This window comes from Eulemur rufifrons, chromosome 20, assembly GCF_041146395.1.
Source record: "Eulemur rufifrons isolate Redbay chromosome 20, OSU_ERuf_1, whole genome shotgun sequence".
Lineage (NCBI taxonomy): Eukaryota > Metazoa > Chordata > Mammalia > Primates > Lemuridae > Eulemur > Eulemur rufifrons.
In genome coordinates, this window is record NC_091002.1 from 35,430,900 (window position 1) to 35,452,606 (window position 21,707).

Genomic DNA, 21,707 nt, shown 5'->3' on the forward strand with positions numbered 1-21,707 from the left:
TTATGAGGGTCGGGTACATGTCAGTGGATTTGTATTGGACATGTGGAATATGAGATGCCTATTCGACATCTAAGTGAAGACAATGAGCAGAGAAGTGGCCAAATGGACAGGGAGCTGAGACTGAGGTGTCGTGACCAACCAAAGTGGTAGGGGGAGAACCGAGAGTGGTAGTGTCAGAGAAACTGAGGGAGAAGAGTGCCTTAAGGAGAGAGGACCCTATGGAATGCTGCTGTGAGAGCAAAGAAGATGACGGAGATGTGCCCGTTCAAGTGGGCAATGCAGTGGTGGCTGGTGGCCTTAATGAGAGCAGTTACAGAGGCATTGTAGGAACAGATGCCAGTGTAGGAACAGATTCCCCTTCACTGGTGCCAAAACCCAAGGAGGAAATGAAGCATGCCCAGATTTCAAGTTATAGTCAACACATTTAAGCATCTATTTGCACTGTGAATATTTATCCATTTACTAATAAGCAAAGCAGTTGGGGTAGGAGTTGTTGCAACCCATTTGATATGGAATACAGGCCTTAAAGGTTTACAGTATTTCTGCAGTTATATTGGCAGGTACTGTTTCCCTGAAATAGTTAGATATTTGAAGGGAAGATGGTGGACTAATCCCTCAATTATCCAGATAATACATTTGCTTTAGTGGAATGGGAATGGGCCTCAATGCTCATGGTATTTGCAGAAGGGAGTGTTCGTACATTAGCACAGGTGCAAGCCAGGCATCGCTGATTCATCTGCAGGTCAGAGAGAGAGCAGCCCACTAGCCAGCTTAGAAAAGCAATGCTTAGGAACAAATCCAAACTTGCTATCTTCTCTTTCGCTCACAGACAGGCAAGGTAAACCCAGGCGGGGAGAAAATTTGCCTCAATCTTGGATTAAATGCAGAAGTCTGCTTGTACTTTCAAAGGTTGAATTGAAAGTCTACAAGAGCAGGAGACTTTCAGAACAGCTCATCTCTGGCTGGTTTGTATGTGGGTGGGGGAAAGGGGCAGGGGAGAATCTCTCACCACTAAGATGACCACAGTTTGCACAGAGGTGTCAGCTGAAATAAAGAGGATCTACTTACCACCACTGTGGAAGACGTATGAAAAAACCCAGCCTAAGCTACTGAAAATAGACTGTGGGTACTTATTTGGACATTAAGTGTCCTAACGTCCTACAAGTTATTTTGTCATTTGTTTCTGCACAGCAAGATGACTGGAGAAAAGAATTTAATTGCAAGCAATCACATTGCATATAAAAACATACTAAAAAGGTTTATCAAGAAGGCTTATTCCACAGTTTACAGGCATGGCATTAGCTTTGCTACATGCATCCATAATTCAAACACAAATGAAGAGATAATGGGGTTTCTTTAAAATCCTTGGCCAAGTTTTTTGTTAACCATTATTCAGGTATTTTGGTGTCATTAATGCATTTGTGGGATGACCTGGTTTTCTATCAAGAAGATATTTCTTCTATTTCATTCCCCTAGAAAACAAACTACCAATGTAAAATCAAAAGCTAGCAAGATGTGTAAAAAGGGAAGGTGTATTTCACCTAAGTGTCAGATTCAGAAGCATCTGCCTTGCCTGGTGTACGTGGCATTAATTTCCTGCCGGTTTTCTATTGGAATGCACCCCTGAGTCATTTGAAATTGGACATCGAGTCATGTTTCTTTAATCAACTCTAGAAAACAGTGAAAGAAAGGACTGGTAGAGAGGTTTATTTTTATGAAAAGTTTCTAAAATCAACAAAGCCTTGGGAAAAAAGTATGTATAACATGGGGCCATGAATCTGAGATTTTAATCTCAAAAAGCATCTGTTCCCTGCCATCCCATGTCAGTAAAATATCTTCCTCCCTGTATTAGTTATCTCTTGCTGCATAAGAAATTACCCATGCTTTAGCAGATAAAAGAACACACACGTATTATCTCAGAATCTCTGTGGGTCAGAAATTCAGACACAACTTACCTGGGTGCCTCTGGCCCATCGTCTCTCACAGGCTACAGTTAAGATATCAAACAGGGCCTCAGGCATCTCCAGGAGTGACTGGAGGAGGGCTGGCCACCACCCTCACGCACTTGGTTACTGATACGACTCAGTTTCTCATGGGCTTTGGCCAGAGGGAGCCCTCTGTTCCTTGCCATGTGGGCCTCTCCATAGAGCAGCTCACAGGACGACAACCAGCTTTATCAGAGGAAGGAAGTGAATAGAGCCAAAGAGAGGGAGTGTGAGCAAGACAAAATCCACAGTCTTTTGTGATCTGATCTTGGTGACATCCCATCACTGTTGTCGTCTTCTGTTTGTTAGAAGCAAGTGGCTTGCTCTATCCCACACTCAAAGGGAGGGGATTGCGCAGGCTGCATGTTCCAGGAGACTGTGTCATGGGGGAGCATTTCAGAAGCTGCCTGCCTTACTCCCCTCCACGCACACGTATCTGCCTGGTCCTGTTTGCCCCGATAGCACTCTCTGGTGTGTTTCCCTGGGCCATTACTTCTCCAGATTTCCTTAATTTTGCTTCTAGTTTCTCTCCTCTCACATCAATTCAAAATAACACTTAGTTTCGTCTTCTAAATTGTGACTCTCTCCTGCTCAGGTGCTTCCAAAATCCCATTCCTTGCCTCAAAACAAGTACTGAGGAATGCCGGGATTCATCAGCCTTTCCTGCCCTTTACTTTACGGGCTGCGTTTGCAGCCAGACTGGACTCTCACTATTCCTGTACCCCACGCTCAGGTTCCTTTGCCTCTCCGCTAGTGCCTGCTGTCCCCTTAGCTAACAAAGCCTTCCTCCCTCTCTCCAGCTCCAAAAATTCTGGAAAAACCACAAAAGCTTCTCTGTGAACTGCCAAGGTGGAAATGGGCTCATTTCTGAACGCTCATAGCATTGTGCATCCATTGAGTGATTACTGCATTCTTCCTACTCTGTAACCATCTGTGGGTCTGAAGCATCCCTACTCCACACCCTGCCCGCTGGAACGGAGGAAGGGTCTGAGAGCAGAGATGGTGGCTTTCTCCTCTTTTACCACCCAGGGCAGGTAAGGGAGCCCCTTACCTGGGGCAAGCGTTCAGTAAGGTCAGGGAGTGTTGTGCTTCCCCAAGTTCCTCCACCACATTTAGGAAGACAGGGAAGATGCTGTTATTTTCATTTTATAGATGAGACAGCCGAGGCCCAGAAAGTTTACCCACTTGCCTGAAACGGACGGTGGCAAAGCCATGGTTAAATTGCCAAGTCATGAGGTCTCGCCCAATCCCCCGACACTCTGCCTCTGAGACGGAAGTGACTGATTTGGGGTTCTGCATATGTTTTTTTTTTCTTTTAAATGTAAAACCACCTAAATTGACCTGATTTTTAATAGAACAATTTAGAGTTACTTGACAACCCCTGCCTTGTAATAAGTGTCCTGCTCTTTGATGTCTTTTTTTAAAACTATTCCAGGGGAGAGAGAGTGGGACAGGGATTTTTTTTTAAAAAAAAGAAGAGCTTCGGAGGCAGGAAGAGGACCTGGGTCTGCAATTTCTTGTTTTTCTGTGAATTAACCTTTTCAACTTACCAAAAACACAGCATCAGGAAGCATCGTGTTTTTAAGTATCGGCGTGTCCCTTCCTGTCCCCTGATTCACTTCTGATTGTGTGATGAAGTGATCATGCAGCTTGTAGCCTGTACGGGTCAAAAGGGTTCTAATGACCCAGGACATCTTTGCCAAAGCTGTGGCTGCAACCACAGCATTCCTGTTGGCAAAGTGGTGTGTGCATGTGTGTGTGTGTGTGTGCGTCTGTGTGTGTGTGTGTGTGTGTGCGTGTTTAGGTAGTAGCCACTTAAAAGGGAGACTCAGGTGCAAAGGATAATTATTTCTCAAAACCCACCATCCAGACCTCTGTAGACAATATTCTGAATTCAGAATTGCTTTCAGCCAAGTCGTGTTTGCACCTGGGATCTGTGAGAAGTATTGAAAGCTTCATAAAGGGGCTGAAACCTGACCACGTCAGGAAGTGACTTACAGCCCCGGAGGCTCAGATGTATTGACATAAGGTAGTGAAGTAGGAAAGAATTATGGTTTTCAAAAAGAAGTCGGATCTTGGTTTCTCTTTTATCTCAGTATGATGTGTGTGTCCTAGAACAAAATCCTCTAACCACAGTGCAAAAGTGACATTCATGCACCAGGAGTGGTCTGAATCCCTTGCTTTTGTGGGTTTGTTACAGAGGAAAGTCAGAATTTCCTGTATGACTTGTTCATCATGTGTCAGTACTGTGGTTTCCAAATGCTGTGTGATCCTGACTTTCCAAGTTCCAGGTGGGCTATGTGGGTGACGGCAGCAGGCATAAGCACAGAAGGAATTAGCTAGAGCCAGTGGGTTACTTAGAGACTAGGGCTGTGACTGCCTGATTCATATTAGTACGTTTCTTTGTGCACAAATTGTCAAAAATCATTATTCTCCAGCATTTCGTCACTGGGTTCTCCTTTACGAACATTTCTTGTTCTTCCACTCGAATTAGGGATCTGATGTCCAGTAGTAGGTGATTATCCAAAAAGCTGACCATGAGCTGCATGGCTGGCATGGGAACTGTCTTGGAGGAGCCATGATCACTGGAAAACTTGATAAAATTTTGAAAAGTTGGTGGACCATTCACCTTAGCACTGAGATAGCTCCACTCCATATGAAAAGTATTTTCTGAATGCAATGTTTTGCCTGACATACCACTTCAGTGTCAATCTCAGGAGGATCTTGGGTTTAGCAAAAGCAACCTTCATCATTTCCCCGAAGGTGACTTCATGATAAATGAGACCATTGAACTTCACCTTTTGAGTCAGGCCCCATAACACTCATTTCTGTCATTGTTCTTCTCATGTGCCCCTGGGTGAACAAGGCCAATTTTGTTTTCCCCTCTCAGTTAACTTCTTTCTCTTTCCTTCACCCCAAACCAGTGTTAGAGTGATAGCTTGAAATATCCTGAACGGGTGGCATATGATGACTTTTGATGCCAGTCCCTTGATCCCACCAGATGTTTTCCTGTTCTGCTTGACTGGCTGTGGAGGGGTGAAAAGCCAGTGGAATAAATATATTTCTATCTGCAAAACCTAGCACTGGCCTTGAATTAACATGAAGATGCAAATGGAAAACAAGGTAAAAGTATGTGATGTAAGAGAGTTGATGAACATGAAAATACTAGTAGAAAGAGCTGTTATTTCTTAAGCTACTTTTAAAGAAGGAAAAACACCGTTTATGTTTGGGTAGGATTGGCTAAACATCATTGGCCAACTTCTGGCCCCATGTATGTGTGGTCAGCCCAGGAGCCTTGAAAAGAATCTGCCTTTGCCTTTCTCCAAATATTAGTCATTGCTGGGTGGAATTTTTTAGGACGATTCTTCAAAAGATAAATAAAATAAGGCCAAAAAGACCTGGAAGAAAAGCCAAATCTCACAAGGATCAGGGTCCCTAATGATTTACTCTTTCACCACCGAGAGGTACCAAAAACAGGTGCCAGTAAGGGTCAGCCACTAGCCCGCCCATTTCACAGATGGACCAGTCCAGGCCCAACCTCCTGCCTCCCAGCCCTGGTCTGCACAATGGACTGCTGCTGCCAGACATGAAGCCAGGCCAGGCCAGCCTGAACCTCTCCATGTCCCGGGTGGACAGACGCAACGGGACCACACGGAGTCCATTCTTCTCCAGCAAAGTAGTGATGTGTTCCAGGCAAAAACCCAATCAGGGATGTTTTGGCCCAAAGGAAACATTTACAACCAAATTATACACCTCAGAAAATAAATGAGCTTTCGTTTTGGAAGGAAACCCTGCCAGGCTCTTTATTATTTGCACCACAATCATAAAGTTGGTTTTAATCTCTGTAGTGGAATGCCGCTGAGTTGGCCAACTGGCAGGCTCTGGTGGTTGGAGTGGGGACCACTTCACCCTTCAGAATACACAATGGGAAGCAAAGGGAAGTACTTTTCCTGAATCATTTCTCAGGATCCATCAGGGTTTTTTTTTGTTTTTCATGGATTTTTTTTTTTCCTGGCATGTTCATTGCAACTTCAAAGCAAACTCCTTTTTTCATTCTCTTTTCCTTTATTCTCATTTTCAAAAATTCCTGGGGCCTTCCAGAAAAAGGCTTAATGTAATATTTCCTTTCAAAATTGATGAAAATCCAGGAGTAGGCCCAAGAAAATCTATAATGGATTTTCATTGATTGCTTGAAGGGGAATTGGATGTAAAGGCTCCCAGAGAACAGAAGGGAAGGGCTCTCAAGCACATTCTATTTTTCTCCCTTAACAAAGAAACCTGGAGGTTTAAACCTGCTGGGATTCTGCCCCCAGGATTCATGCCTTGTAGATAGGGCAGCCAGGAGGCTTAGGGTTTCCGGGGTGGCCTGAGTTTCAGATATTTCATACCATTATCAGATTAGGTGCTGGGTACTGTGTCTATTATAGGGTTTGGAGTAGAGAGGTCCCTTCCAGCTTTCAAGGACGTGACTAGGTATTTCCAGTTAGGAAACCCACTAGATAGGGCTCAGAATAGATTAAGCTTGCAGAGAATTTCACGTGTGCTGGAGATGTGAGGATGAAATCCTTGTGGGCATGTGGAGTTTTAGAAAGCAGATCAGGAAAGGGGTGAGTCATGGACAAGGCTTCGGTGTTCACTGATTGGGCAAATCATGGCAACACGGTGAAGAACCCTAAGTGGTTTCCAAGCCTTGCTGCACACTGGAATCCCCTGGGGATCTTTTAAAAGTACTGGTGCCTGGATCCCCCCCAAACACCGTGCCTGATTTAAACAGTTTGGGGTATGACCAAGGCCTCAGGGTAGACAGCAAAGTTTGGGAACCCCTGCAGTAGAAAATACGTTCCATTAGGGTAAGGACTGTGTCCATCTTTCTCCCCACGGCATTGTCAGCCTTTGGGACAGAGTGATTTGGCTGTACGAAATTATATATTCAATGAGTAAATGTCTTGAAGTTCATCTGCCTACAAACCATCAAGATGAATCCCAGCTAATTTGGTGATTTCAACCTTTAAATATTTCTGGTGGTGCAGGGTGGAGTGTGGCTTAAGTTCTAGGTCTGCCTTGCCCTCATCTATTTTGCCCTTTGTTCTCCCTACTTAATCATCCTGAGAAGGATTTTATAACCTCTTCAGAGACCACCTTTAGTATTCATGAACTGGCAATTTTATAACTTATGACCACCAATGGCTTTGTTTTTTCCTTCAGTCAGGAATTTGTACCTGCTCCTTGGGTTTCCTTGTCTGTCCCTATAATACTTTAATTATCCAGATATCGACCCAGTAATTTTTTTTCCCAGCAAAACCCTGGGGCTGTCTTTCACCCAGTAGTTGAATGGGAAGCACTTGTCCTCTCATTCTGACGTCGGAGGTTTCCACGTCCCTGCCTCCATCCCATCTCACCCGCCTCCCGCAGACACCAAATCCTGGCAGTGGATAAGTCAGCTTTTATTGTAAAAATGTTTATGGAAACTGTCAGTTCTTAACCTTCAAGCTGAACCATGCTGTTTGTATTTTTCCAAGTGATGGAGAGTGTGAAGGACTAATGAAAATGGAGCGTGAAGAGATCAAACACACGTCGTGGAATCTTTGTTCAAGACCTGGAACGGGAGAAATTCCACTTTGGTGGGGGGTGGGGGGCAGAATTCCGGAGAAAAGGATCCTCTGTTTGTCGGGCTCAAGGCCTGAGATCATGACCTGGCATGAGCAAGAGGGAGGCTCAGGCAGTGAGGAGTCTGGCGTGGGATGCAGGAGGCAGGGATCATAAGACTTTCTCTTTTGAAAAGCTAGAAACATATTTCCTTTGGTCAGAGAGCAAGCAAATCCACTTGCAACAAACTCTATCTTCTGACCTTCTCAAGCCTGCTTTCAAAAGTCAGGATTTTGAAAGAAGCCATTCATAAGTTTGTATTACATGCCACGTTGGAGAATTTTTTGCTTACTGTGTGACTTTTCTGTATACCACTGGGGCAGGGTGAGCCCTTAGAGCTTGGAGTCGGGCTCTTAGTAACTAAATACCCAGGACTTTGGTTAAAAATGGATTTGGCTGTATCTAAAAGGACAATCTTTATATCTGCAGACTTGGGGAGTAAGTGGGAGAGTCCAAGCTGAAGCGAGCAATTGGTATTTTCACAGGGCGAGATTTAAATTTGCTGGAGGAAAGCGAAGCTCTTTGCTCCATGAGCCTCCCCAGTTGGGGGATGTGTGATTTGTTTGAAAAGAGCATTTTCTTGGGTTGGATTCTTGGCAGCAATTGGCCCCGTCTATGGCGTCTTCCTTCAGACAGATGGGTATGAATGGATCTATCAGGCCTCTGCTTTCTGGAAGATATCCCTGGAAGAATGAGGAGCAAGTGCACAAAGGAGTTGGTGAATGAATGCTGCTCAAGGATTTATTTTTTCCCTCTGGAGTAGGGAACATTTGGCTTTGATGGTGGCTGCTGTGTATATGCGAGGAACAAATAAATTTCCCTTCTTCAATTTCATACGTGAATCATTGCTTTAGTCTCCTGGAAAACTACAGGTTAGATGTTGAATAGTCTGAGATTCATCGTTGCTGATGGGTTTGTCATGGGGAAGGTTTGGGGGCATCAGAGAGCTCTCATCTTCAAACCATGGAGATGGTAACTTGGCATTTGGGAGACCTGCAGGAAACCATTTTTCTCCAACTCTCTCCTCTGTCTCCCACCTTCTTTTTTCCCACTTCTCTCATATACTGATGGATAATTTCTCATCTCTCTTAGGCCTACCTGGGGCCCCTCTCAGGTCTTGCTTAATCTTCTGCCAGACCTCTGAGCTAGAAAAGTTTATCTGATCCCATAGCCAAGCTGCACCCAAGCCTGTCTTTCCCCATAGACCTGTGTGGCTTAGAGACAGAGACGCAGTGAAGGAGAAATCAGTTGGAGGCCCTTTGCTGCCCCATTTGGAGTACTTGCTATCCAAGCAAACATGGGAAGGCTAGAATATATTAACACAGGCAGGAGGAGGTGGAGCAGACAGCAAGCCAAGTCTTACAGTTTACCCTCCATCTCTGGGGGTTTTTGCTGATCTCTAATGTTGTTTGACCCAGCAGGCAGCCTCCTTCGCCCAGGGACCCAGGGGTGGAGGAGCTCTGTTCTTCCCCTCACGGGATTCTTCTAGGAGGGGCATCCCTGAGAAGGGGGTGATTGCTCAGAGGGTCTTCCCAGGCTGGGCTGGATGCCTTAAAGCTCATTTGCTGTGTATCTGATTACGTGTCCCCAGTGCAGAAGTACACAGACTCTGTGAGAGCCCTTCATCTCCTGACATCATTTCCCTTTGCTGAAGTGACCCTGGGAATGATGGCTCCTTAACTCCTAGTTGGCCACCTGTTCCTCATCTTCTCCTGGCTGGAGCAGAGGTTCTCAGGTGTGAGCCTGCGGCAGAACCACCAGGAGAGCTTGTTTAAACACCAGCTGCTGGGCCCCACCCCAGAGACTCCGATGCCACAGGGTGGGGGCTCGAGAATCAGCATTTCTAACACATTTCCAGACAATGTTGCTGCTGCCAGTCTGGGGACCAGACTGTTTTCACAGTGGAGAACAACTGTTTTAAAGTGATGAGTCAGCATTTTTTATCAGTTTTTCTATGAACTTGTTTAGGAAACAATGGGGTGTTCAGATATCTTATTAATAAAATTTAAAATTAAGGCAAAAAGTAAAATAAAATACACACATCCATATTTTTATTAATATATAAATATATGTGTATATTTACAGGATATATAAAGACATACTTATATATTTGTATATATAAATGCATATTTATATGTATATATGCATTTGCATATATACATATACATAGTATACATATAAAATCTTTGAATTCATATCTGACTTTGAAGAAAAGCAAGCAGATTCAGAATATGTTCAGAAACAGGATTGAATTCAAGAGAGCAAAATATTTGTGCGCCTGTGCCTCATGTCCCTCTGAGTCTTCCTTCTGTCCCTGCTTCCTAAGTCCCAACTGTCCTCTATCTATTGTTCTGCCAGGGCTGCTCCTTGGTGCACTTGCTGGGGATTCAACAGTGACTTGGCCACAGGCAGGTGGCAGTAGCCATTGGCACCTCCAGCGCAGTCTCTACATTCTCTCTCTGGGCAAAGGGAAGAGCCAGGCACTGCTCATGACATCCCTCGGAGGCAGATGACTGTGCCAAGTTGTGCCAGGACTTGGGGTCACCACACCAAGTCAGGGGGGCCAATGCAGGAACTGAGCCAGGGAGACCTTTTCCCGCCTCTGTCAGAGCTTCTCCTCATCCTCCCACAGCTGGGACCCAAACATAGTTCCAGAGATGTAGAGTGAGTCAGCTGTGCCCACACCTGTCTGGCACTGAAATCTTGTCATTCATTCATTCATTCATCCATCTATTCCTTGGTCCATCCATTCATTCAAAGGGCATTTGGTGAGGTCCTACTAAGTGCCGGGCTCTAGGCCAAGTGCTGAGGTAGGGAAGTGACAGAACAGACATAGTCCCTGCTTCTGGGAGCTGACATCCTGGTAGGGGCCACGACAAGGAAGAAAGCCCATAACAGGACAGTTCCAGCTTCTGATAAATACTACAAAGGAAATAAGCAGAGTAACAGAGGGGAAAGGTTGAGGGGTGGGAGGGACTCTATTTATACAAGATGGTCAGGGAAGTCCTCTGTCTCTGGAGGTGACATTTAAGCTAAGACTTGAAAAATAGAAGAGAGAGTGATGATGGTGGCCTGGACTAGGATGGTAGCAGAGGAATTGGAAAAATGGATGAAGTGCCCTTTTTGTTATTAGGGGATATGAAAGGACCTGAAGATGTTACCATGGCTAGTACAATTTAACCCACTGTGCAGTCGAGTTTACAGTTCAATCACTATTTATATGTCATTTTAGCCAGAAACTGAACAAAAATGAATAAAAGTCTAATAATGTATATAAAAACAAAAGAAGTATGTACAAGGTAAAGAAATAATGCAGAGCAGGGAGGGATCAATTCCACTGAAGATCAGGAAAATCTTCACAGAAAAGGCAATTATCTAAATAGGGTTTTAAAGGATGCATAGGAGTTTTCTACATGGGTAAGGGAAGGAAAGTCTTTGCAGGTAGAGAAGACAGCATGTGACACTAGGGCTCATCTATTAGCACCTATTAGCCTCTGTATGAATTACAACAAGATACTCCCTCTGAGCAGACAGTATCCCTTCCTCCAGCCTAAACTTGAACATACCCCCTCACCAGATTCCTTTGTGCTGTGCACAACTGTACAATGTACCTGGCATGGTGACCCTAAATGAAACTACAGGGAGTCAACCAGATCCATGCCTATTGGGCTTTGAAATCCTATTTGTTCATCCATCTATCCATTCATTCATTCAAAGAATATTTAGTGAGGCCCTTATTTTTTGGTAAGACTGTAATTATAAAGAGAAAAAGACTGTGATTCAGTCATGGAAAACCATGAAGGGCCACCAGGCAGTGGCACAGAAGAGCCAGGGGAAGAGCATCAAGCCGGGAGTCAGAAACTCTGATTCCGTTCTGGGCCCAGGCTCATGTGCCCTGTCCTTCCCAATGAGTCTCTGGATTATGTCCTATAAAAACGGGGAGTTGGATCCCAACTCCTGCCAGGTAGATAGCATGGGAAGCAACTACCCAAGGCATGGATATTTAGAGAGTGGAATAATCTGTGGAGATTTTTGCAAACCAGTCTACCACAGGTGCAAAGGTATAATCTGTGGACCTTTTTGCAAACCAGTCTACCATAGGTGCAAAGGTGCAATAACTTACCAAAGTCCACAAAACTAGGTAGAGGCAATGCTGGGACCCAGACCCTGGCCTCATACCTCTTGGCCCTGGCCCTGTGAACAATAGCCTGAGCCCTTTTCCAGGATTCCAAGGGTAAGGTCCAGTTCCTTTTATAACCTATTTTAGAGATACTTGGAGCAGAGAGATTTGCAGTAGGTTTCAATGAGGGGTCTTTGCTTTGTTGTGAAGAATCCATCTCGTCAATTAGAATAACAGCTGGGCAAAGGGTCCCAGGCCACCTCACCCCAGGCCTCAGCCTCTGAACTCTGCCGTCCCATGATCTTTGGCTTGCCCGCCAGGTTTTCCCTCCCATCAGCAGGATCCCAGCCGTGGCCTGGGCCTTGGCTCCCCCTCATTCCACGTGGGGAGACACAGAATCGCTGAAGCGGATGTTCACCTCTTGGGTCTCCTTGTTCTGTTCTGCACCCTCCCCCCCTCTGGTCAAGGGAGAACTTGGATAGTCAGGCCAATTAGGCTCACTAATGATTTGGTGCCTCTTCAAATTGGGTCCTGGAAAATAGGTCCTAGACAGTTACCACTGTTTTCTTTTCCAGCGGTGGAGAAAGCACAACTTAGAAAATCACCAATAATCTATATTCATTAAATATTTCCTCGAAGTTTGACTTAGAGGGGAGGCTGAGCTCTAATGTGGCCAAAGAGTAGGGACTGAAGCCCCCTGGTGGCCACCCCTGGCCTGTCCTTTATAGCTCTGTGCAAGTCAGCTCCTTATTCAATAAATGGTGCTGGGAAAACTGGATAGCCACATGTGGAAGACTGAAACAGGACTCACACCTTTCACCTCTCACAAAAATCAAGTCATGGTGGATAACAGACTTAAACCTTAGGAGTGAAAATATTAGAATTCTAGAAGAAAATGTGGGAAAGACTCTTATAGGCATTGGCCTAGGCAAAGAATTTATGAAGAAGACCCCAAAGGCAATCACAGCAACAACAAAAATAAATAAATGGGGCCTGATTAAATTAAAAGGCTTCTGCACAGCCCAAGAAACTGTCACGAGAGTAAATAGACAACCTACAGAATGGGAAAAAATTTTCACATGCTACACATCTGATAAAGGACTGATAACTAGAATCTATTTAGAACTCAGGAAAATCAGCAAGAGAAAATCAAACAACCCTAACAACCCTATCAAAAAGTGGGCAAAGGACATGAGCAGAAATTTCTCAAAAGAAGACAGAAGAATGTCCAACAAACATATGAAAAAATGTTCAACATCTATAATCATCAGGGAAATGCAAATCAAATTATAAAACTCAGGATTAAGTTAAGGGCAGACAAAGCCCTGCCCTTAACTTAATCCTGAGGGGGGCTTGTCTCACACCCAAGCAAGAAATTTATCAAACTGTTCCTCCTAGACAAGTCCACCATTTCCCCCCAACAAAGGTTCTGGAAAATACAGTTTCTCCATCTCTTTACATTTGCAGAGCTGTTTTAGATGCTAGGTGAAGTGTCTTTTTGGCCCAATTGGCTTTCCACTCTTATACTCTACTTCTCGCATGTTTTCTTAGACTTGAAAGAATAATTCCTGCTTCATTTCAGTTCATTCTTTAGCCTAACAGGACATCAAGGAAATGGGTCCTGGAAAGCTACCACTCTGTTTTCTTCGCTAGCGGGGGAGAAAGCACAACTTGAAAAATCACCAATAATCCACGCATGTTCAAGATGAAAGCAGTCTACAGAATTGTTCAAGACAAACCAGTGAAGTGCTGACTTCCATTTTGTCAGCTGGCCCCCAGAGCCTTCGGTTAGGACAGACACACGGCGGGTGGGTGGCCCCTGCCTCTGCAGCGCCAGCTCCCGGCCCCAGCGCCATGCTTTGACCGTTCTGCATTTCTTCTAAAGCCTGTGATCATAAGCAGGGTCACTCCCAAGCCCTAAAGTAAACATCCTTATGATACATTCTGCCCCCATAACTAGGGATTCCTCAGCTATTAGTCAGACTTTCAACAGCAGGCTCCGTTCCCAAGCGGGACTGTGACACTCCTGCATTCTTGACACATGATGAGCCTGTGGCACCAGCTCCCAGGGCTGTCTTCAGGGTCCCCCAGCAAAGACTGAAGCACATGTCTGGCCATTTCCCCTCTGCCAGGATTGGTTCCAAAAGAGACGCTGCATTTTCGTGCTTCCTGTAAAATAGGGCCATTGATATTTGCTCTGTTCCTGCCGCCTGAAGGGGAATGATCACCATTCCACACGGGCAGAGCAAGAGCCGACCTTGGGTGTCCGTCCACATCCTCACAGGGCACGGTTTCTCCCCAGTAGATCCTGGTCGCCTCTTCCCAACACTTCACAGAACAAGCCTCCACCACCCCGTTTCCACTCCTGTGCTGATGTTCTCCGCCCATCTTCCTGAGCACCAGGAACGAGTGTGCCCCCTTGAGAAAGCTGATTTTATGGTCCACAACTCATTTTATTCCTTCTCCTGCTTTCCTCTTCCCAGGAGCATGTGCTTCTCAATCATGTGTAAAGATAATCAGTGTGCCCTTTTATTCTTTTATCTCCGCAAACGGGAAAACTTCTGCTCTTCCCTTTGAAATACCACCAGTGGCATTCTTGAGCTTATTTTTAGACGTGTGGAAGTGTTCCAGACAAAATCGATGCCCGGCGCAGATAAAGCCCCAAGTGTGTTTGTCGTGGGTAGAGGAAAACAGAGTGTTTTCATGTGGAGGGAGCACAGCCGCGTGCCTGGGCGCAGTATGGCTTCCTTTCATCTGGAAGGAGGAAGCCAGCATTGTCGATAATAATATGCAGATGTCCGGCCCCAAATGAGGACACATTGCTAATTAGCTATATTGTTAGTGTGTTTTAAGGAGAGAGGCTGCAGTGACATTAATTATAATCTCTGTTGTTTGTTGTTCAAAGTCTATGAGACCAAACGCATTGCTAATAATATCTTCTTTAATATCTTCAATAGAGGATTCCTGGATTTTTTTTTTTTTTCCTTAGAATCCCACATAAAAGCTACATTAGGGGTAATAAGGCCTGTAGCCTGAGCCTAATTAAAACAAAATCTAACTAGGCCCTAGTTAGCCAGTGATAACTATAGCCATCATTATCATCAACTAGTACTTACTGGGTGCCCCCTGAGCTTGTGGAATTGGGAGGATGGGGGCTGGAGATTTGCAGATACGGCCTATTCTTGGCCCTCCAGAAATGTGCCATCCAGTCTGCCTCCAAGAAGTCTGCCTGGCTATGTTAATCTGGGAATAGTTACCAGTTTTTGCCTTAAAAAGAAAAAGTAGTAAAACTGTCCTAGACAGCCACAATTTGTTACTAGTTTGTGCCTCTTCTGGAGGTTCTGGAAGTGGTCAAATCAGTCCTGTTTTTCACATACCAGCCTCTGGTTGAAATTTGCAGAATAGGGCAGGTGGCTCTTTGCAAACTAGGACAATGATGCTTAGCATATTTGCTCCGAAAGTGGATCCATCGCCCATTTCCACAGCTTGATCGTCCCCCTCGAGGTGATCATCCTAGTTTGCCCTGTGGCTTGATTGTCCAAAGAACCACATTCCCTCTGCTTTGTATTCATCTGCCTGTGCCAAGTGTCCAGCTGAGGTCTCTGGCCTTTCTGACCACTCTGGCCCTCAGGGTGGCCATGGCAATGTGCCTTGGTCATGAGGACAGCCAAAATGAGCAGGTCCAGCTATGCAGTGGCTGGAGGCAGTGGTTGGACACTTGGTCTTGGACCAGCGATATCCTCAGTATAAAGGACACAAATAATGAAAGCGTCTGGGTTTGTCATCTTAACAACTGCACCCAGCCCTCAGATGACAGATTTTCTTTTCATAATTCATCTCAGCAGAGCTTTCCCAGGGGCATTCGGGGCCAGCTGATGGGAGCGAGAGAGGAGGGAGGAGACCCCAACACCGTACAGCTTCGGCAAAACTCCAAACGTCCCAGAGCATGCCATCAGGGAGGTGGCAGCCTAGTGGAAAAGTCACAACGCAGTATGATAGAAGGTCTCTGGGTATTGGGCCTGACGTGTAGAGATTTAACTCAGTTATCTCATACTGAGACAGCAGGGTGGCTCTGATCCAACACCCCCTCCACTGCAACTCTGAAATCTTTGGATCTGTAAACCTCAGGGAGCCCTTTGCCAGGGCTGCAGTCCTGGTTCGCCTCCCCAGTGCCCCTGCTCTTTCCCTGCTTCACCTGCTTAACTTTTACTTGCCTTTTCAATCTCAGCTCAGACATTACTTCCTTGGGAAAACCTTTCTTTCTTTGTAATACCAATTTTCAAAGTGAGGAGTTTGATAATACCTACCTCAAGTGTGAACAGTTTTTCTGGCTTTCTGTTTTTTTGTGAGTATCATCAGAGGCTCATGGATTTCACAGATTCAACGTGCATCAGTCAAGTACAATCTTTTTTTTTTTGACCCCCAAATTGTCTAATCTTTGAGCAGTGGGGACCCGTAAAGCTGGCTCCTGTGCTCTCTCAGGAGGACCGTGTTAACCATCGAAAGCTTCCTTGCTTCACAGCACAGCAAAGCATCCCAAACTCATCTGTCCCTTCCCTGCCCAGGATCTGGACTCAGCCATTTGTCCAAAAATCTCTGGTTCCTTTTAGTGAGGACAAACTAAGATTCCCTGATAGAGGTCATTTTAAATTTTAATCTCAAAATTTAGTGATTGTATTTTGGGTCAGTTTAAAGGAAATATTACAATACACAGTGAGCAGATTTGAGAAATGTTATGTGTAGATGCTGAGACAAAGAAAAGGTTCTTTTAATGTCTGCAAAGGGGGTAGAGGGTAGATTTGGGAGAGGATATCAGGCAGGCATGCTACCAGCAGAGCACAGTATTCGTATCCTGGCTGCCACTGGGAAGTTCACCACGATGTCTCACTAACTGTCCTGTCAGTACCTCTGCAATTGGGGGTTGTGTTCAGTTGCAAAGGACAGAAAACCCAGCATAGAATCGCTTAGCTAAACAGGGCTTTTCACTTTTTTATTGGTTGTCACAGCTCTAAAATTAGACTGATAAGAGGAAACATGGCTACTGGTGCTGCAGTTTTGTCAATGTTAATGTTAATATTGGTGACAACAGCATCACTAGCATCATCACCATTCCAGGGCTGCCATCATCGCCCCACAATGCTGTCAGGGACCTGGGCCCACCATCCTCCAGGCAGCTACCCTCAGAGTACAGCCTTCATCTGCACATCTGCCAGCTTTCTCATGTCACCTCAAGCCCTGTCTCCTCATTTCAGGCAGGAGAAAGTGGAAGAGAGAAAGGCAAAAAGCAAAACTGAATCTGCCTCCCTTTTAGCAGTTCCATCCAGCACCTTCCACTGACCCCTCATTGGGCAGACTGTGTCACATGGTTACATCCAGCTACAATGGATGCTGGGAAATGTAGTTTTAGCCGGGCACATGGCCGCCTGAAATAAGCACCGCATAAGAAAAAGAGGGGGGTGGACATTGGGTAGGCAATTGCGATGTCTGCCATAGGACTGCCATCTAGGGCAAAATCATAGGCTGCGAGAGCATGGTGTTTTTATCACTATTCCTATTTTAGATAAGAATAGGTTCTAAAATAACGGGGAGATAGGAGCTATGCACAAAGATGGGCAGCACAAAGCAGTAGCTAGATAATTTGATGAAAATGGTTTACCTGCTTCAGCGGTTGAACTGTATGCATGAGCGTAAGCTCTATAGTAACTGTAGTTCTTCTGTTTTCCTTTTCACTGGTCGTCACAGCTCTAAAATTACAATCACAGGAGGGGACATTGCTACTGATGCTGCAGCACTGGCAATGTTAACTCACAGACTGAAGATCAACTCAAAGACACATTGTGGGTAAAGAAATATTTTCCTAAACTGAGCAGGCCCCGTGTGTCACTCTAATTTGGCAAAATGAATCCTACAGCAGCTTGGAAAGAATGATGTTTCTTTTCTTAAATTCCTGGACTTTCCTAAGCTGTTGTCTTCAGAGAAGAGTATTCGCTTATCTGGGTAAAAAAATAAACCAATTGAAGCCTCGCTGGAAGATCCACCCCTCCTGAGAAGCTTCACTCTGCTAGAATAATTTAAGTGGAATACTCAGTGAGTGACCTGGATGGTAGCTGGAGTGACGTCCTCAACAAAGACCTCCAAGGGGAACTCTGCGAGGAAGATATGCAGTGTGTCCCTTTTGAGAAAACATGAAAAAAAAAAAAGACTTTTGCCTACACTGTTAGCAGACCCTGTCTGTCATCTCCTGTCCTGGATTTAAAAATCTAGATTACCAAAATAATGGCTACTCCCAAATTTTGTTACTGATTGAACAAAATGGAGTTTCATTTATATGGACTCTTCTTCTACACACTTCCACTATCCTAGGCCTTCCAGTTTCTGAACACATTGGGGGCATGCCATTGCAGGGAGCCGAGGTTTCTAGTTAAATATGTTTTGGAAGAGGTGCAAGAGTCATAGATATTCAGAGATTGTGATTAGTGTTTCTTTATTACTTCCCATCTTCCAAACACTTTACAAAACTGAGCCTTTGTCTGGGGGGCAGGGCAGTTGGAGAGAGATGGGGAAATACCACAATTGTGTGCATAACCGAAGCCAAAACATACTTTAGCCCTAGTAGTCTGACTATTCCCGGCAGAGGCGCTTGTGGCCTGACTTGCCCAGCCAATGGCCCCAACTCTACGTTCTCTTCTCATGTGTAGACACAACCCAACCCAAGTCATCTCAGCCATCCTGCTGGGAGCGTACAGGTCTCTCCCTATTATCTGCCTGGCTTTACGTGGGGGGTCATTGAGCCACAGAGAGTCTGAGGGGTTTGCTTGGTCTGAGGCTAAGCCAGTATCACTCTGTGGTGGTGAATCTCCTACCAGGAAAAATTCAGGAGTCAGATAGAGAAAGCAATCAGATTCAGTCCCTGTTTTTTCAGACAGCTAAGCAAAATGTTACATAGCAGCAAAAACACGTTTCCTAGTTCTTCTTCTAAAATATAAGTTTTAGTAGTAGAAAGAGTACTTTATCATGGGGAAAGGAAAGAGAACTCCATTTTTAACCCGATTAAGCAGTATGTCTCAGTTGTTCATTTAAAGGAATTCCCTGAAGTAATTGGGAAGCAAATTCTGGGCCCCTTTGGGGACTTATAGCCCTAAGTCCTGTACAAGAAATTCTCCATGAGCATCCAACCGTCCACTCTAACACCACTGGAAAAGTTTTAGGGTTAGTGATCCAGGGAGAAAAGCAAGAGAAAAATTGCATTCAGTTATCTCCCCTTTGGGGTGTCGTAGGGAAGTCTTATGTTGAGGAAAGACTTAGCATGCTCCTCTCTCTCTCTCTCTCTCTCTCTCCTCCTCCTCCCCCATGTGCACTGGACTCAACCAAAGAATAATACATTTGGCTTCTGTTGGATTGAGTAATGCTTCGAAATGTCAGGGCAACTCCCTCTACTAGGATGTGCCAGGAGACAAAAACCATGGCAGAGAGGTGGCTGGAAAGGTGAACAAAGACACTGCCCCCGGCCACATCTCCTGAGCCAAAAGGAAGGGCAAGCAAAAACATGCCGCAGAGCAGCCAGCTTTGCCCTCTGCCACTGCGTGTTGTAAAGAGGAGGCAGACAGCGTCTCTATCTCCGCCCCCCTCTTGGCCTCTTTGGACATTCACAAAGGTGGTCTGTGCACCGGTGAGTTTATTCCTCAGCCCCACTCCTGTTGAAAGAGGCATAGAATAATAAAAATCCATTCCCTCAGGTTAGCGCTCTAAGAAGATATGTATGTGCTGTGGATGTTTTTTCCCTGGGCCGTTTCTGACCTCGGGTACTCAGAGCCATGAGTGTTTCGATACCAGCTGTAACCCTTTGGCTGGGTCACAGGGATTGCGGTAGGGGGTGGGGTGTGTGTGTGGAGACAGTGTGCTGGAATATACACCCTCAAACCCCAAAACATGCCCAAGAATAACAAGAGCATTAACCGCTGACCCAAACACTGGTGAAATTCTATCTCCACTTCTCCCTCCACCAGTAAACATGAACAAGCCATCCCTGAAGGCTGGAGGAGGCCTCCAATGAGAGGTCCATGGAGCAGGAGAAGGGGGGAAGAAGGGACAGTTTGGGCAATGAGTCCAGAAACTTGCACACTCTTCAATCTTAGAATAATTTCCCCCAGTGACAACTAAATAGAGACATTTTTGACTAGCTGGGAAAAAACAATGGACTTGCACTTTTCAGAATAAAGGCATTAGATGTCAGAATGCCTTGCTGTCACTTTTCTTTGGCTATCCCACTCTCCATCCTCTACTCAGGCAGTTCTTCCCTCCTTCAAGCTACACCAGCTTCACTGGCCATTCTGTAGCCAAGTTCATTCCCACCCTAGGACTTGGGTGTTCCCTTTGCTCTTCTCTTTGCGAGAATGTCCTTCCCCCAGATCATAGCAGAGTGCCCCCTTCTCTTGTTCAGATCTTGCCTCCAATATTACCTTCTCAGAAAGGTTTTCCCTGGCCACCCATCTAATGTTTTTCTCAGTCACTCTCTGTCATCTTCCTTCTTTTCTTCTCAACTGTTACCACTCTCTGATCTGATCTGATTTATCTATGTATTTATAGTTTATTCCCACTAACTCGATGTACAGTCCAAAATAATAGCTCCTTTGTCTGTCTTGTTTATTGCTGTATCTCCTGTGGCTAGCATGTGGTTGGCATTTGTTGATTAGATGAATGGATGGATGGATGGATGGATGGACAGAAGGATGGACAGATGGATGAATGGATGTTTGATAGATGGATGGATGAACAGACAGATAGATGGATGAATCGATAGAGGAATATATGGGTGGATGTATGGATGAATTGATGTACATATGGACAAATGGATAGATGGATATAATCAATAATTTGCCTCAAGTATTTTATCCAGCTTGGTCATATCTTTTGCTCCATGGCACACACCAAGGAAACCAACTCTGGACACTAGAGCTGTTAAAGCCAGCACGATTAATCAGTTGAAGTTGTGAGAAGGAAAACATAATTTTGTTCCAGGTTTAAATGAGCACCTATCCTTCTCCAAAATAGCATGTTAGTTTTGATGTGCTTTAATGCTTAATAAATAGCCCATAACTCACTAACCCTCAGAAAATTCCCAGGAAGAAGGCTGAAGGAAGTTTTCTGATGATTTGGCTTTTAGAAGATGGGGAAACTAAACCATGGGGTAGCAAAATGAGTTGGGAATATCATGCTGGCTTAATTCCAGCCACTGAAATTCTCCTTGCTCCTGAATTTAATGAACTGTTAAGGGGGGCATTTTTTCATCATGTGTCTCCCTAACATTTGTTTGTTTACTTGTTTGTTCGTTTTAGAATAACCTCAATGTGGAAAGTGACTCCACTTCAGAAACCAGCTTTTCTCTCTCCAAAGAAGCACCAGGGGAGCACCCAGACCACCAGACTGTACACCAGCCCTTCCCCAGACAGCGATTCCAAGAGACTGGGCACCCTTCATTGCAAAGAGATGGCCCCAGATCTTTTCTCCTTGATCTGCCAAACTTTCCAGATCTTTCCAAAGCAGATATCAATGGGCAGAATCCAAATATCCAGGTAATTCTTGGCAGCTGGAAGGTGGAAGAAAATGAAACAGTCCATCTTTTGTCTACTGATCTGATTCCAATGGAAAATGCAGCCTTATCTTACTTTTCCTCTTAACCCTGTAACCATTCCTGCTTATGATCCTGTGACCTCCACAAGAACAGGGTTACGTTTCATCTGTGTCACACCCCTGATTGTGAGATGCACCATTATTTTGTGAACCATTCAAAAGGAGAAATCACTGATCATTAAAGTATGACACACCAAGAATTCTAAGATACATCCCAATTTCAGAGATGTTGAAATATAAAAACAAAACAAAATAATATGCCCTGAAGTTGATGAAATATAGTAGCTGTAGGAAAGGGCCAATCTTACACGTGAATAGATTAGGCA

The 21,707-nt window shown here is 44.9% G+C and overlaps 1 protein-coding gene across 1 annotated transcript in view; it reads left to right on the plus strand.

Moving 5' to 3' along the window:
• Positions 1–21,707, plus strand: part of ISM1 (isthmin 1) — a 62,368-nt gene that overhangs the window by 16,117 nt on the left and 24,544 nt on the right. The window contains exon 2 of the mRNA XM_069496247.1: positions 21,087–21,323. Within this exon, the coding sequence (XP_069352348.1) occupies positions 21,087–21,323 (237 nt within the window). The remainder of the gene's footprint in view (positions 1–21,086; positions 21,324–21,707) is intronic.